This window comes from Microtus oregoni, unplaced genomic scaffold, assembly GCF_018167655.1.
Source record: "Microtus oregoni isolate MIOR12 unplaced genomic scaffold, Mior012 000017F_ref0000208, whole genome shotgun sequence".
NCBI lineage: Eukaryota > Metazoa > Chordata > Mammalia > Rodentia > Cricetidae > Microtus > Microtus oregoni.
In genome coordinates this window covers 1,673,157-1,688,982 of record NW_024543076.1, presented here as the reverse complement: position 1 = coordinate 1,688,982, position 15,826 = coordinate 1,673,157, and the positions used below count along the sequence as shown (strand labels likewise).

Sequence of the window (15,826 nt, the reverse complement as noted above, 5' to 3'; positions counted from 1 at the left end):
AGGAGGGGAATGGAGATGCAGCCTTCAGAGGAGAGTCCAGCAACAACCTCTTTGTGTCTGGGCCTCCAGGCCTACCAGGACATCCAGGCCTGATTGTGAGTAGTAACTCCCTGGGGACCTGCGGCTTTCCCTGTGCCTCGCCCCCAGTATGAGTAGGTGGGTTTAGAGTTGAAGTCGGTGTAGTGCGTGCTTAGGCCTGAGCAGGTTTTCCTCCTGTGTTGTTGGCTGGTTAACTCAGTCTCTAGAGCTGTCCAGGCTACGTGCGGTTAGTGAACCCACGGGCATTAGCTGTCCACACTGTGGCAACTTCCCTCTGAACAGAGCTATCAATAGTGAGGGGTTTCTTCGTAGGATGAATGGAAGACACTGGCAATAGCTTTAGAAGGACTCTTTGGTTCTTGTGGCATGGTTCTTGCACTGTGATTTAAGGCCAGTCCTCTCCACTCTGAAGGCTCAGTAGTTTCATGCGTGGAGTGAGAAAGCCAGACTAGATCTCAAAGAACCTCTGGCTGCCTGGACTGCCTGGTGTCTTTGGACTCTGTGTCTGGGCTGCTGCTTGCTGACACCACCTGCAATTACTGGATCTTGCAGACATCTTTATTAAAAGAGAGCTTTCTCCATGACTATGTGCTTGCCTCAACAGGGACAGAAAGGAGAGGCTGTTGTGGGACCACAGGGCCCCCCAGGAATTCCAGGCCTGCCTGGGCCACCTGGCTTTGGGAGACCTGGTGTCCCTGGACCACCAGGACCCCCTGGGCCTCCAGGACCTCCTGCCATCCTGGGTGCAGGTTAGTGCTGAGTGGCGCTTCATTCCTACTGCTTCTGTCTTTGTGCTCAGGGTGGCACACCTGGTTGGCAGACGTCTCTGTCTAACAGGGCTGTTTGCTGGATGGAGCCTGCCTTCTTTTCTTCCTTGAAATGACTATAATTCAGATATTATAACATACATTTATTTCAAGTGTACAATTTAGCAATGTTGCGGCTATCACAATTGCTTAATTCTAGACATTCATTACACCAAGAAGAAGCCTCATGGGATGGAGTGAAAGTTCAGTGGTAGAATATGGGGGAAGCTTTAGGTTTTATCCCTAGAACTTCAGAAGGAAGGAAAGAGGAAGGGAGGAAGGGAGGAAGGGAGGGAGAGAGGGAGAGGGGGGAAGCGAGGGAAAGAAGGAAGGAAGGAAGGAAGGAAGGAAGGAAGGAAGGAAGGAAGACTGATTTTGCTGGAAGCAGTTACCTCCCCAGATCTCCTTTTTGTCTCTGGAGTTTTCTATACTGGACATTAGATATAAACCAGAAGTGCTGGCTAGTTTTATGTCAACCTGATACAACCTAGAGTTATCTGAAAGGAAGGAACCTCAATTGAGAAGATGCCTTCATAAGATCAGGCTGTAGGATTTTCTTAATCAGTGATGGATAGAGGAGGGGCCAGTCCACTGTGGGTGGGGCCATCCCTGGGCTGATGGTCCTGTGTTCTATAAGAAAGCAGGCTGAGCAAGTCATGGGGAGCAAGCCAGGAACCCACAGAACCTGGGGCTTTGCAGAGGGTGGCCTGGGGCTGGCTTTAACATGGCCTTGGCTTTCCTGGCTGAAAGCAGAAACAAGGCTCAGAGCAGAGTGAGTGGTAGGGAAGTTTGCTCACTGGAAGGAGGGGCTAAGCAATCAGCTCGTGGGATGAGTAGACCGGAAACGGGACGCCAAGAACAGCCAGAGCCTAACTCAGACTCGCACCTTGTCATGAAGCTCTGGCCCTATCTTATCTGTGTACCAGCTTCCTCCTTACTCCCCACAGACCACATCCTTTGCACAGAGGGGAAGGTGGTTACTGACAGCTCAGTGCTTCCACTGTGAGTTGGAAATCATGAGCTCCTTTCTCAGTTCGAGTCTGAAATATCTTGGAATAAATAGGGCAATTGCAGGAAAAGATTCTAACTGGCCTGTCTTGAGCTAGGTGCCAACTTTGAACGAATCATCTATAGTCAGGAGGGAGGACCACTTGAGAACCTAATAGCTCTTTCTGCGAGGAAATGGCTGTGGGCGTGAAGGGAAAGACCTCAGGAGAAGATTATGAGGACTTTGATCTGCAAAGGATGCTGGGTAGATTAAACCAGATGTGCCAACATGGCCTGGAGGGATGCAGAGGCGTTGCAGAAGATACAGGCAGTTGGCAGCGTGAGTGTGGGATGCAGAGAATTTGTTGTCCACAAAAGCATCAGTCTAGGGGGATCCAGACACCTTGCTGCACTGAGCAGGGACTGTCTTTCATACAATGCATGGCAAGTCCCAGTATATAAAACACATGCATAGCCACTACCCACATAGACTTCCCAGCGATGCTGAAGGGAGGTGAAGTCGATAGTATTATAACCCCCAGGAGGCCGACCCTGAGGCTCAGAGAGGACATATGACTCGCTCAAGGTCATTCATGCTCGAGGGACACATGGCTGGACCCACATCCAAGTCCTCCACTGGGCACGTACCACCTATGTGTGGTCGTTCAAGCCCTGTGTTGGAGCTAAGGCTCGCTTGCGGTGTCCTGAAGAGACAATGCAGCTGTTTTCTAGGACTTATAGAGACATCTTTGCATATGCCAAGAGCTGTGCAGATGCTGAAGGGATGCGGCTTAGAGAGGCAGAAGAAAGACCAAGGGGAAATGCTAATACTTCTGTGTTTGCCTGAGGCAAGGACCTTTCAGCTGGACACTCACGCCCTTTTATTTTTCTGGGGATCAATATGGCAACCTTGAGCTGATTTTTAAGGGTCCTGTGACACACCAAGAACTAAGAAACTCTAGGAAGATTGCAGCCTGAATGTCACTGGTTCTCACCAGCATGCCGATAGAATGTTAAAGTAGAAGGAATGTCTGCCAATGTCTGGCAAATAGCCTTCGAACCTGCTGCTTCCTAAAATGCACGGCTGGCAATGGACAACCTGGACTCTTTCCTCTCCCCTCTGTGGTCCACTTTCTTCTACTTGGTGGTCACATGCTCTGTCTCTTGAGTAAACTGTATGAGTCAGGGTAGTTTCAGATGCAAGTAACAGAAAGTTCGACTCAAACTGGCCTTTACAAATAACCACCAATGGGATTTCCTTACAATTCTGAAAAGTCTTGGGCACAGCTTCATCCAGGGCGATGATGAAGAATCTCAGCTCTTCGCCCAAGCCAATCAGCATGGCCTTAATCTCTTGCTGGGTCAGAGTACCCCATTTCCAGCTGCAAGGTGGATAACCCTCAGCATGGAAGGGACTGTGAGCACCCCTCTGGGGGCCGGCAGGGACCCCCTGTGATAACTTCTCTCTTTTGTTTTGTCCCAGCCGTGGCCCTTCCAGGCCCACCTGGCCCTCCAGGACAGCCAGGACTCCCGGGATCCAGAAACTTGGTCAGTATCTTGTATAGTAGTCATTACACATTGGACAGACTTACTTCAGACTCTGGCGACAGTGTTTGGAATCCCTTTTATTTTGGAATTAGAACTCTCTGGAGACGGAGCTCAGTGGGCAGACTGTTTTCCTAACGTAGGAGGCATAGTTCGATCTCTGGCATCACAGAAAACCAGGCACGGTGGCAGATGCCTGTTGTCTTAGCACTTAAGAGATGGAGGCAGGAAGATCAGAAACTCAAGGTTTGCCCTCAGCAACACAAGTTAGAGGCCAGATACACGAAACTCTATCTCTAAACAAACAAACAAGTAAAATTCCATGACAAAAGAATGTGTCATTCCACCAATAATAGATGGCCATTTATTTCCTATTCAAATGACTTGTTCAATAAAGAGCTACAGAAAACAAAATGACTGATTATTGACGTTGTAGCCTGTGACTCTTGAAGTGACTAAAATCCAATCATTCCTATTTTTAAAGACAGCATGTAAAGACGTGTAAACAACACCATAGGTGCTCTGATGGTCACACTCACGCTAGGTTGTTTCCTAGATGGAGCATGGCATATGGGCAATCCCAACCCCACAGTGCACTGTGGTGGGCGTGGCTTGCCTGGATTGTTATAATGCACAGAGAGAGAGACAGACAAGCACCTACCAGACTGGCAGCAGTCCAAGGAAACCTTTTTGGTGGTTACTGGGTTTCATTCTTTAAAAAAAAAAAATTTAAAAAACTGACTTTCAAAAGACAGAATTGTCCAGAAGATGACAAAATTTGACACTTTGCCTCTTTGGGGATTTCTGTGTCAGTTTGATTAACGTTATTATCATCAAGGTAAGATAAAAAAATTTGGGGGGACTTTTTCTCAGTTACAATGAGACTCTCGACTGATAGTTCCTTGAGGCTTGGTGCTATTCAGAATAGTGTTTGCAGTCTCAGCTTCCTGAATCTGCTTCTGGGGCTGCTAAATATCTGCCATTCTTATTTTAGGCAACTTTTGAGACAGAGCTGCCGCAAGCCCCCACTTTTGAAACACATATTTAATATTGCAGCCATCCAGCTAGACTAAAGACTAAGTGCTAAGTATAATTGCCTACTTGCTTGCATTTCTTATCCCAAATGAAAATGGATTTGAAAGTCACTAAGGAATGTGAGATGACACCATTAGCCAGTGGAGATGCTAAAAATCAATGTGAGTGGCAGGGGAAAAAAGGCAATGTGCTGATGATTCTGCTAAAACCAAAACCCAGCAAAGATTACTCTGGCGCAACATTCTTATCTTCACAGGAAATTATCTTTTGGTTTTTATTCATTTTTTTTATAATTTAGACTTGTGGTTCAGAGAAATGCATGTTTTTATTTCATGAAAAAGAACTCCCTTAGCCAAGCATGATAGTACACTCCTGAAATCCCAGCACTTGGGAGGCTGAGGCAGAGGATTATTGAGTTCAAGGCATGTCTTGGCTACAGTGAGAACGTCTTTAAAAGCTAGAGGCTGAGGAGAAGATCAGCAGGTCAAGTGCCTGAACATAGGCATGGAGACCCCAGTTCATCCCTAGCATCCACTTTGGAAAACAGAGTGCTGCTTGGTTGCACGCATTTGTAACCCTGTGCTAGGGGAGTGGGAACAGAGACAGTGGATTACAGAAGCTTGCTGGATGGCAGTGTAGACAATCAGCTAGTGCTGGGTTCAGTACGTTACCTTGCTCCAAAAGATGAGGTCGAGAATAAGTGATAATGGAAAAGACCACGTGACAACATCTGGTACTTCACACACACACACACACATACACACACACACACACACACACACACACACACAGACACACACACACACATACACACACACGCAGAGGAAGAGAGAACAACCATGGTAGAGCACTTGCCTAGCTTGGACAGGACTTGGGTTTGAGCCAGAACACTGAATAACTTTAGTTATTAACTAGTAAGTTTATTTGTTAGTTATTAACAAGTATTATGGCACTGTCCAATGCAATAAACCTTTTTCTCGGATGAGGGGTTACTTATCAAAATGCGCATCACATTTTGCTACTGCTTCGTGACAGTTTGGAATTTAATACCCTGACAGGTCACAGCACTCAACGACATGGGTGACATGTTGCAGAAAGCACACTTGGTTATAGAGGGGACGTTCATCTACCTGAGGGACAGTGCAGAGTTTTTCATTCGTGTCCGAGATGGTTGGAAAAGGTTACAGGTAATTTTCAATGTCCTTGCTAGCCCTCTCCCCTCCAAATACCCTCCAAGGTGAAGAACTCCCCATTAGTGCCAATTTTCTGTCTTGGAAGCTGTTTCTTACAGCTTTTCGTTAGCAACATCTTCCTTCTCTTGCAGTTGGGAGAACTGATACCCATTCCTGCTGACAGCCCCCCACCACCAGCGCTTTCCAGCAATGTGAGTAACTCCGCTGTCTGCTTCCTGGGTGCCCCCGGGGACCTGGACCAAGATCTCCAAGCCCAACCTGTTCTGTGTGACTTAGCACCTCATGGAAGCCCAATAATTCCTAGACAGAATGTTGTCACCCCAGAGTGGAGGGAGACCTGGGTGTGGAAGCTGGAGACCCCTGTTCCCAATTTACCCACAAACCGTCTGGAAGAATCCCTCCCTCTTTTGTTTACTTATTCTGAGACCAGATCTCACTAGTAGTCCTGGCTGGCCTGGAACTCACAGAGATCCACCTGCCTCCGCTCCCTGAATGCTGGGATTAAAGGCGTGCACCACACACCCACCAGGCCGACCTTTAACATTTACTCACACCCGTAAAAGAGCAGAAGCAACTGGCATAGCCTGATGTTGAATTCTATTGCAACCCTTGGAGGCCATTACTATCACCCCATTTTTCAGATTATAAAACTGAACCTTTGAAGAGGTAGACATGTTGGCTTTTAAGCTGAGGTCCTCTGCTTCTCCAGTTCAGGGATTGTTTGAAAGAGCCTGAGAACACTCCCTCCTTTGCTAATGACTTTCTCATTTGGCCATGAAAGTCCTCCCACTTGAGAGTTTAAAGCATCATTTTAAATTTATTTAAAGGGGACATTAGACTCGTACCTCATTGTACGCTGAAGAGCACAGTGTGTATTCTGAATGTATTCATTCTTTTCCCTTTCCCATTTCATGTCACAGCCGTACCAGCCACAGCCTCCACTGAATCCCATTTTAAGTGCCAATTACCAGAGGCCCGTTGTAAGTACAGTCATACGTTTGCTTGGCAGAGAATGAGTATGTGCGTGTGCCCTGAGCCCTGTGTTTGGTATCTAGGTCCTTCTTTTTCTCTTTAAGATTGATTTTATTTCACATATATGAGTGGTATTTTTTTTGCCTGCCTGTATATGCGTGCTCCATGTGCATGCCTGAAGCCTGCAGAGGTCTGGAATCTGAATCATATCCCCTTTAACTGGGGTTAGAAATAGCTGCGAGCCACCATGTGAGTACTAGGAATTGAATCCTGATCCTTTGAAAGAGCAGCAAGTGCTCTCAACTGACGGGCCACCTCTGCAGCCCTGGTAAATAGCTCTTACCACCTAGCCAGGAGGGCACACACACTATGGGCAGTTGGATCATGGTTATTTGAGTGAGGCAAAACCGAGATGCTGGGGTCACCAGAAAGACAAAGGTAGTCAGTCCGCAAGAGGTGACCTCTAGCTTCAGACCTAAAGGACATTGACATTCAGGCAGGGAAAAATGAAAGGAGGAATTCCTGGCAGAGGGGAAGATGGAGCATGGGAGGGTGGGGTGTGTGTGCTGCTCCTTCCTGACTGCGTTTCAAACTGGCCAGAGGAGTAGACTTCACAGCAGAGGAAAAAGTTTAGGCTACAGAAGCTCACAAGGGCCAGAGCTAGGGATTTTGACTCTTTCCTGCAATCGATGAGAGCTTCGGATAAGTTAAAAGTAGAGCAAGGGGAAGTGGTAGGGATGTTATCTTGAAATGACTTTAGTTTGAGTGTGCAAGTCCAGGAACAGTGACTGAGGCTGTGAGCTGTAGAAGAGGGCTGGTGGGAGTCACGGGAAGAGACAGGGGAAGCCAGGCTGGTCCCTTGGTGCGAGTGTTGCCAGGAGGATGAGTGAGATGGAGAAGGATGCCCAGTCCCCACTGGGCTGATGCAGTGGGCACAGGCCCCTTCCCAGGCATCATCTGGCAGGGTGGAGATGTACCCCAGCCCTTCACTAGTATAAATAAAGACCATGTCCTGGTCACTTCAGGGACGTCATAGAGCTTGATCACAGGATGTATAGCCAGCCAGGGAATTCTTGTCCCTGTTCTCAGACACTTTGCTATTTCCACAGACCCCCTTGTAGAAGAGTGTCCCCCGCTAGCCCTATCCATACAGGCCTGTCTGGATTGCCACAGCGCTCTCTCGTGCCCTAACTCTCTTACCTTATGGGTGCAGAGCCCAACCCACCTGAGTCAGTTCAGAGCCTTGGGAGAAGCAGCCTCAGATTCTGTCTTAGATTGGTTACTCATTTCCACTCCAACAGAGAGCAGCAGGGAGACAGGGTCAGAGGCCTAAGGCCTTCACAGTACAAGCCACACAGCACAGAAATAGGCTTTCTGGAATGTTCACACCTCCAGAGAAGACCTCAGGGTCAGCAGAGTAAGTCTGAGGTGGCCCCGGGACACCCAAGAGAGAGTGAGAAGGAAGAGGTAGAAGATGAATGTGTTAAACCCGGCTGGAGACGTCAACAGAGCTATGGCCACCGTCATGGGGATGGCAGGAGTCCCAAAGAGATTCTATACAGAGACAGATGCAAAGAGAGGCTGGTGGAAGAAACAGGAGAAGCAAATGAGAAGCCAAGGCTGAGACAAAGAAAGAAGGTCAAAGGGGGTACTCCAGAATCAAAGGCAGGAGGTGGGGGCAAAATGACTGAAAGGTGCCCTTCGGGTTTAGAAGAGGGCACAAAGCATTTTGGAGACCAAGATTCTAGGAGTAAATGCTCAAGGGAGAGAGAAGTGAATTTAGGTAAGCCGTCAATGAGTCCCAAAAGTCAGTAAAGTGGCTAATGGAGCTTTAACGCAGTATATTGGGGTTTTCATTTTCAATTATTATATCTGTGTGTGAGGGGTGTGTGACTCTGTGTGTGTGTGTGTGCATGCACGTGTGTGTGCATGCATATGTGTGTGTGTGGTTCATTTGGAGGTCAGTGTAAGCTTCTTACTCTTGAGATGAGGCTAGGGAACGGGAGAGGGTGAACACTCAGCCTGTGGACTGTGTTTCATATGGAATGCCAGCAGAAAAGGCTGAAGGGGAGGTTAACAAATGGATGCCAGTGTATGAGAGAAAACAAAGTCTAGAATGGCTTTTGTTTGGGGCTGATGAGCAGGGTGTCGGGAATGGGAGCCTAGAGTAGCTATATGACCCTAGTTTCTAGAAGGTTCCATCCCAGATGTCTTGATAAATGCTGTGAGTCCATTCCTGGGCACCTCCCATGATCAGCCCCTGGTGTGCTCAGGAAGAAGTAAGGGCAGCCAGCAATGGCTGGAGGAAGCTTGGGAGCCAGGGCAAAGTCAACTTAGAAGCTGTGGTGAGAACTAAGCTAGGAGCATATCCAGAGTGCTTGAGCATGGGCCGCAGGCTCGAACAGATCTCAAAAGGGCTTTGCTTGGTCCAAGGAGAATTTTTGCATTATTTTTTTACATCTAAGAAAGATATTCCCACCCCAAGGGCTGTTCACAGAGCTGTAATGAGCTGGCTGGAGCTCCAAGGCTATCTTGACTGGGGATGGACACAGTTCCATTGCCCTTACAGGTGGCCAAGAAGCCTATGGCACACCTTGCAGCCAGAAGGTGGTTCCTGCCCAAAACAGGAGGTGGTGGCGGCACCCTTAACTACACTGTCTTCCTCTTTGCAGCTGCACCTAGTTGCTTTGAACACACCGGTGGCCGGGGACATCCGAGCAGACTTCCAGTGCTTCCAGCAGGCCAGGGCTGCAGGACTGCTGTCCACCTTCCGAGCTTTCCTGTCGTCCCACCTGCAGGATCTCTCCACAGTTGTGAGGAAAGCCGAGAGATTCAGCCTCCCCATTGTGAACCTCAAGGTAAAGACAAACCTCCATCACTGCCCTCAGGCACACCGGTCCCCAAGCGACCCAAGCATTTGCCACTCCAGGGTATCAACCATAGCTCATGGCCCCACTTTTTCTCTTTTCAAAGCAGTTTCCTCTCTGAGCTGGGGACTTCAGGGTAGCTGACATCTGAACCCTCAAGAATAAGCAGAAGCCTAATTGTAGGCCAGTGGCACAAAAATTCTAATGTGGCGTTTTTCTTCATAGGGCCAGGTGCTTTTCAACAATTGGGACTCGATCTTCTCGGGTGATGGAGGCCAGTTCAATACACACATTCCGATATACTCCTTTGACGGTCGAGATGTGATGACCGATTCATCATGGTAAATGGGGCCCTGTTGTATGGCATGCTAGGTGCTTTTAGGATGTGTTCTAACAATGACACACCTTTGCCAGCACAGCCCTGGAGTACTGCCAATCCGAAGCCACAGGGAGGCCGCTGAGTCATGGCAAAGCTATGGCCTTGGAGCCAGAAGACCCAGGTCTAGTAGCTCACTACAATACGTGGGCAAAGCACTTTACTCTAGGGATCTCAACGGCCTTGCCTGCCTGTCAAATGAGTATGCCATGGGACAGTTGTGCGGATGATTGTGGGTGAAAACACAGTATTCCATAGACATGATGTGACTGGTGGCCCTGTGGCTTTGTCCTATAAATGGGCCTCTCAATCTTTGAAAACAATACGTGCTGTTCAGAATACTCAGTGTCTATGCTCTAACACATTCAGTGCTAGGTCTGGAAGGCACAATAATACGCTTACCTGGCCCCTTCGCTTTAAGGGTCTTCAGCGTCAAGGGGCAATAGATAACAGACCAAATGGAAATGTAGTCAGCTTTGTAGTTTTAAAAGAGAAAGACGATAAGAGGAGCAAAGAAGAGCCATTGTTTCTGAGGGTGAGACGCAAAAGCAGAGTCCTGCAAAGAGGGGACTCCTAAGGTGAAGGAGTCACAAGTCTGGTTGGGAGGAAGCAACCTCAGCAACAACGGTCGAGATTCATGAAAACTAAAGACGCTGTTGGGGGATGCTGCAAGCTGAATCTGGCTGGAAACAGAGTCTGCCTAGAAAGCTGGTAATAGTCACAAGGTTACAAAGAGGATTTGGCTTGGATCGTGGACTGTGGATGAGGAGGAATGTGTCTTAGTTCACTATACTTACACCAATTCACTTACTATGATATACCACAAAAAAATAGCCATTTGAGAACTGGGGTGATGGCTTAGAGGGTAAAATGCTCACTGCACGGGCACGATAACCTGAGTTCAGATCCCCACCATACATCTAATTGCCAGAGGAGTGGCACACACCTGTAAACCCCAGCCCTGAATGGGAGAAATTGGTGGATTCTTGGGATTTGGTGGCCATCAAATCTAGCTAAATTAGCAAACTCCTGGTTCAGTGAGAGACCTTGCCTCAAAAATAAGGTGACGAATGATTGAGGAAGATACCCAGTATTGATCTCTGCCCACACTCATGCGACCACATCCCCCATGCAAACACATATATGCGTGCACGCACACACAAACCACACAACACAATAGCCGTAAAATAAGATAAGAAATAAAGAACTTGATGTTATTTTAAAATGCCACTTAAAAAGTAACACTCTAAAATTCCTTTCTAGGCCCCAGAAAGTCGTCTGGCATGGATCCAGCCCCCATGGAGTCCGTCTTGTGGATAAGTACTGTGAAGCCTGGCGAACCACAGACATGGCAGTAACGGGATTTGCCTCCCCACTGAGCACAGGGAAGATTCTGGACCAGAAAGCCTATAGCTGTGCTAATCGGCTAATCGTCCTGTGTATCGAAAACAGTTTCATGACCGACGCTAGGAAGTAATAGCCTTCCCACGATTCTTAAAGAGTTTTCTAATTTTTCTTATGTGAAGAGTTGACACTGAAGTCTAAAATGCTGTAAATATTACAGGATTTTTTTATATATGTATACTACACATTTGTCAAAAGAGAAACCAAAGAAAACATACCTCAGTATACTCAAAAGGAAAGACGCGAGGGACTCAGATCCAAGTCAGATCCAATCCACATATTGGTGCTAGATCCTGCAGGAAACCCCAGCAGTGTGAACACAACCCAACACAGAGTAGGGCAATCAGCAAACAGGCGGGAGGGATCGCCCAGTGCATTCTTCAGAGAATAGTTCCTTCCTTCCAACCATGACTATTGAGTGTAAGATGTCCTTCATGTTTGTTTACAAGGTCAGCTTTTAGACACACAGCCCCTTCCTAAGTTATGTGTGAACCAAGTGCTTAGTGATTCCACCCATACCCATCCGTCCAGAGGAAGGGAACTGCTCCAAAGATCCCATTCATATTCTCTTCTATCAGGCTTTAATATGGCTCCCCCTTAAAACATCGCTGCCACCATGCTGTCGAGTTTTGCATGTTTACCCAATCATAGTTGAGCGTGGCATCTGTTTATGTAATTCTGGCTTGCTGGGAAAGTTGAGACTCTAAGAAAAGAAACAGCGCATAATCATTACCTTTCCCTTGCTGGTCCTCCTTCCCATCCCCCACCCCAAATTTCCACTTGGCAAGTGTTGAATTATGACTGCAGCTGAAAAAGATTCGTTGACACGAGTTTTCGGAAAAATCTGTACCATTGCGCTCTTGGCTTCGCTACCTTTTTCCATGTAAGAACATAAAGACATCTCTTCCAGGTGCCTCCTTCCGTGTGACTTTTCCACCCTGAATCTTTTATTCTTTGCCACTGAGGCAGAAGTGGCCTGGGTGGATGTGCTAATCTCATCACCAGCACTGGGGACAGTCTATTCCAGACCGGAGGAGGGGCGGGGGTGAGGTGGGTGAGGCAGACGAACCTGCGTGGGAGACGAGATCTGCTATGATTGCACCCTTGTCTCCATGCATGGCTGTGGGCTTGTCTGTCTCTAGGAGGCCAGAATAGACGTACCATGTCAGCTTCACTGAGTAAACGCTACTCCTCAGAGGTACCCCAGCTCTGCAAAGGGGGTATTTTTTTTTAACCTCCACTTTACAAATGAAGATAAAAAGAAAGAGGGGGCTCAGGTCCTTCCTGAGTCCAGTAACATGGCTGGCATTGCTGGACTGGCTTCACACTCAGGCTTTCTCTCCCTCCCATGCCCAAGCTCTTTCCAAGGCGCCGCAGGGTATGGCCACCTGTTGGCCCCCTCTCCACCCCAAGTGCATCATTCTAGAAACATAATTAGTAGTCAAGAAGCATGCTGAGATATTTCCTCTCATTCAGCGGGGCTGGCCCAGAAAAAGCCACCATAGCGAATGCATTCTCCCGAGTCCTTGAAGTAGGAAGGAGATTAAGAACAAAAATAAATTAATGAAGCAAAACAAAACAGTCCAGGAACCTCCACTTCAGACTTCACAGCAGGAAGAGCAGCTGGAATCTAATGAATCATGAACTAAAAAAGGTTCCAGGGGAAAACCCCAGGGGTGGATGGTTGAGGATGGAGCCACGCCTGAGTTACAGGTGGGGAGTGTTTGTCATGGGCAGCAGCGGCAGGAGACAGAGGACACGGGGATCCTGAGTTGGGAGGTAGAGATGTCGCCCACTTCAGTCAGAGTCACAAGACCCAAGACCACAGAGAGGACAAGATGGAGATGAGAAGCCAGGAAGAGAGACGTCAGCTTCTCCTGACCCTAGGAGAGGGCATTGAGGCTTGCCTCTGTACATGCTAAAGGACACGCCCTCACAGATGGAGTCCCAGAGTCAACTCTGGGGCCATGCCCTCTGACTAAGCGTCTTGGTCCTGTGCCCGGCCCTCAAGATTCTTTGCCAAACGTCTGCCTCCGCCTGATCTTTGCCTGACCTACCTCATGATGTGTTAGGCAAGCTGCATAGGCTCTTCTGCTGGGCCGTGGTGCTCGTGTCCTGTGCTGTCTTGGCAGAGCCATAATCGCTAAGTGTCCCTTCCCGTCTCTCTCCTCCCCTTCCCCCAAAGCATCTATAACATCCCCTAGACCTGCTTACCTGGTGCCATGCTCCTCCCTTGGGATGCCTGGTGGGTTTCACATCTGAAATCTGTCACTCAGCTAGTTAAAACAGAATGACTTAAGGGTCTCCAAACCTTTTACCCATTTGTTTGGAAGTCTTGAAGGCACTAGAAGGCTGTGAGGCCAACTCTCACACTCTGTTCAAACCCAGGAAGGAAGATTTGGCATGCACAGCTAATCACCTCTATAAGGTGGAGGACTTTGGGGTACTTGCTCTGAGTCTGTAAGAAAGACCCGCAGATCTGGAGCCTATAGCTTTCGGCTTCCTGAATCTTCCACTAGCAATAGAACATGGGTGGGGGTGGGGAGGAAATGGCTGCCAACCTCTATAGATGGGGCAGAAGTAGGGTGGAGAGACAACGGAGCAAAAGAACTTGGCAGTTCCTGTGGCAGTGTGGAAGCCAGTACCAAGATCATCTGAGAAACTTATGTGGCCACATGGTGTGGCCTGAAACAGACCTGGTAAGCCCAGGAACCAACCTCGGGTTTCCGTCCCCTCTGGATCCCTTGTCTGAGTGTTGTGTTACCCGAATCTGAAAAGGATACAAGCAGAATCATGGGAACTGTCAGCAGCCTGGTATAGCTGAGTACTAACTGAGGTTCAAAAAAGAGTAAAAATAAAAAGAGGAATGAGTCGGTTCATAACACCAAGAAGTGGGGCATGGAACACAGACTCAGTCTGGCAATGTCGTGCTTGGGTTAGGGTGTGTGCCCATCTTCCCGTCTGTCTGGCTGGCTTGCTTCTGCTTTTCTCTGTGTATGTTCTTCTTTCCAACCAAAGACTAGTTGCTGCTGTGGGCAGGGCTTCAGACTTGTGTTGCCCTCTGTTAGCCAAGAGCCACAGAGGGAAGAAGAGGCTTCCTCTCCCTCTGGGATTACATCAGATTCTAAAAATGACCGCTATTCACTTGAGTTGTGTGTCCTGGACTGTGACTGGAAGCCTCACCAGAGATGATATGTGCAGATAAACAAACAAACAAACAAACAAACAAACTTCCTCCATCCAAAATGCCTAAGGTTTTTGAAATGACCAGAACATTGAGAAGAGCAAAACACAAGATTCATCACACCCAGCAATAGGGATGGGATGCATGGGATGGGATGGGATGGGAAGGGATGGGATAGGATGGGAAGGGATGGGATGGGGTGGGATGAATGGGATGGATTGGGTGAATGGGATGGATTGGGTGGATGGGATGGGGTGGATGGGATGGGATAGGGTGAGATGGGATGGATGGGATGGGATGGGATGGGGTGGTATGGATGGGATGGGATGGGATGGGATGGATGGGATGGGATGAGATGGGGTGGGATGGATGGGATGGGATGGGATGGGGTGGATGGGATGGGATAGGGTGGGATGGGATGGGGTGAGGTGGGCATGGAGCAGCAGGCAGAAGTGAGATCATGCCAGCCTGGAGTTCTAGGATAAAGCATATAAGCTTTATCTTACAATGAATGATCAGGGTACATTGGGAAGATCTGAGGAAGGGAGAGATGGGTTCAGCTCCATGTTTCTTCATTTGTTCTCTTACTCAGAAACATCTGGGATCATTATTTTCTACAGAAGATCATGTTTCAATATGGAGGCACAGAGACAAACGATGGCTCTGTTTTTCAAGTCCACCAACCCCATCTGTTTTTTTTTTTAACATTTTAAGTGTGAAACATGATGACATTATTTCTATTCATTCCTTTTCCTTCCTCCATCTCCTCCCATGACCCTGTCAAATTCCTGGCCTCCTCTTCTTTAATTAGTGTTCATAAACATATAAAAAACAACCTAACCAAGGCGATTCTAATGTCAAGACTGTTCTGAATTCTCGTGCATCCTTCCGCACTTAGGACCCTGCCATGGGGACAAATGCATAGTCCAAGTCTTGCTTGACATAGCAGCTAGAGATGTTTCCTGTTCCTTCTGAGCTCCTGTGTCATCAGAGTATCACTGAGCCTCTTCAAAGCCCCCTCTTGACTTCCAGCTCATACTCTAAGTCACATGACAATCGAATGCCGAGAGGTCTTTTCGTGGCTCTGAATTTTGGCTCTGCCATTTGCTGCCCATGTCATCCCTTGCATGTTCTCCAAGTTTCTGAGCAAAATCCCAGCATTGAATCCTTCCCAGCAACTCAGTGCTTCCCTCTGGCAAAGGGGGAGGCACAGAAAGTGCCTTCATTGGATGAGCTCACTGGTAGTGCTGGGAGTGAGTTTCTAGCCCAAGCAAGCACTCCATCAGTGTGCCCTCCATCCTTGGCCTACCCAGGTGTCTCCAGGAGGAGCTGAGGCTTCTTCCCCAAACTGTGCTAAGTGTTATCTTCCAATCAGCTTAGCTTTTCTGCCCATCTTCAATCCCAGAACTGATTTACCA

At 48.1% G+C, this 15,826-nt stretch overlaps 1 protein-coding gene across 1 annotated transcript in view; it reads left to right on the top strand.

The window, feature by feature from the left end:
- Positions 1-12,355, top strand: part of Col15a1 (collagen type XV alpha 1 chain) — a 100,066-nt gene extending 87,711 nt beyond the window's left edge. The window contains exons 32-40 of the mRNA XM_041667880.1: positions 3-95; positions 644-788; positions 3,316-3,380; positions 5,471-5,599; positions 5,737-5,796; positions 6,526-6,585; positions 9,250-9,435; positions 9,670-9,785; positions 11,084-12,355. Of these exons, the coding sequence (XP_041523814.1) occupies positions 3-95; positions 644-788; positions 3,316-3,380; positions 5,471-5,599; positions 5,737-5,796; positions 6,526-6,585; positions 9,250-9,435; positions 9,670-9,785; positions 11,084-11,297 (1,068 nt within the window). The 3' untranslated portion in view covers positions 11,298-12,355. The remainder of the gene's footprint in view (positions 1-2; positions 96-643; positions 789-3,315; positions 3,381-5,470; positions 5,600-5,736; positions 5,797-6,525; positions 6,586-9,249; positions 9,436-9,669; positions 9,786-11,083) is intronic.
- Positions 12,356-15,826: the final 3,471 nt, after the last annotated feature.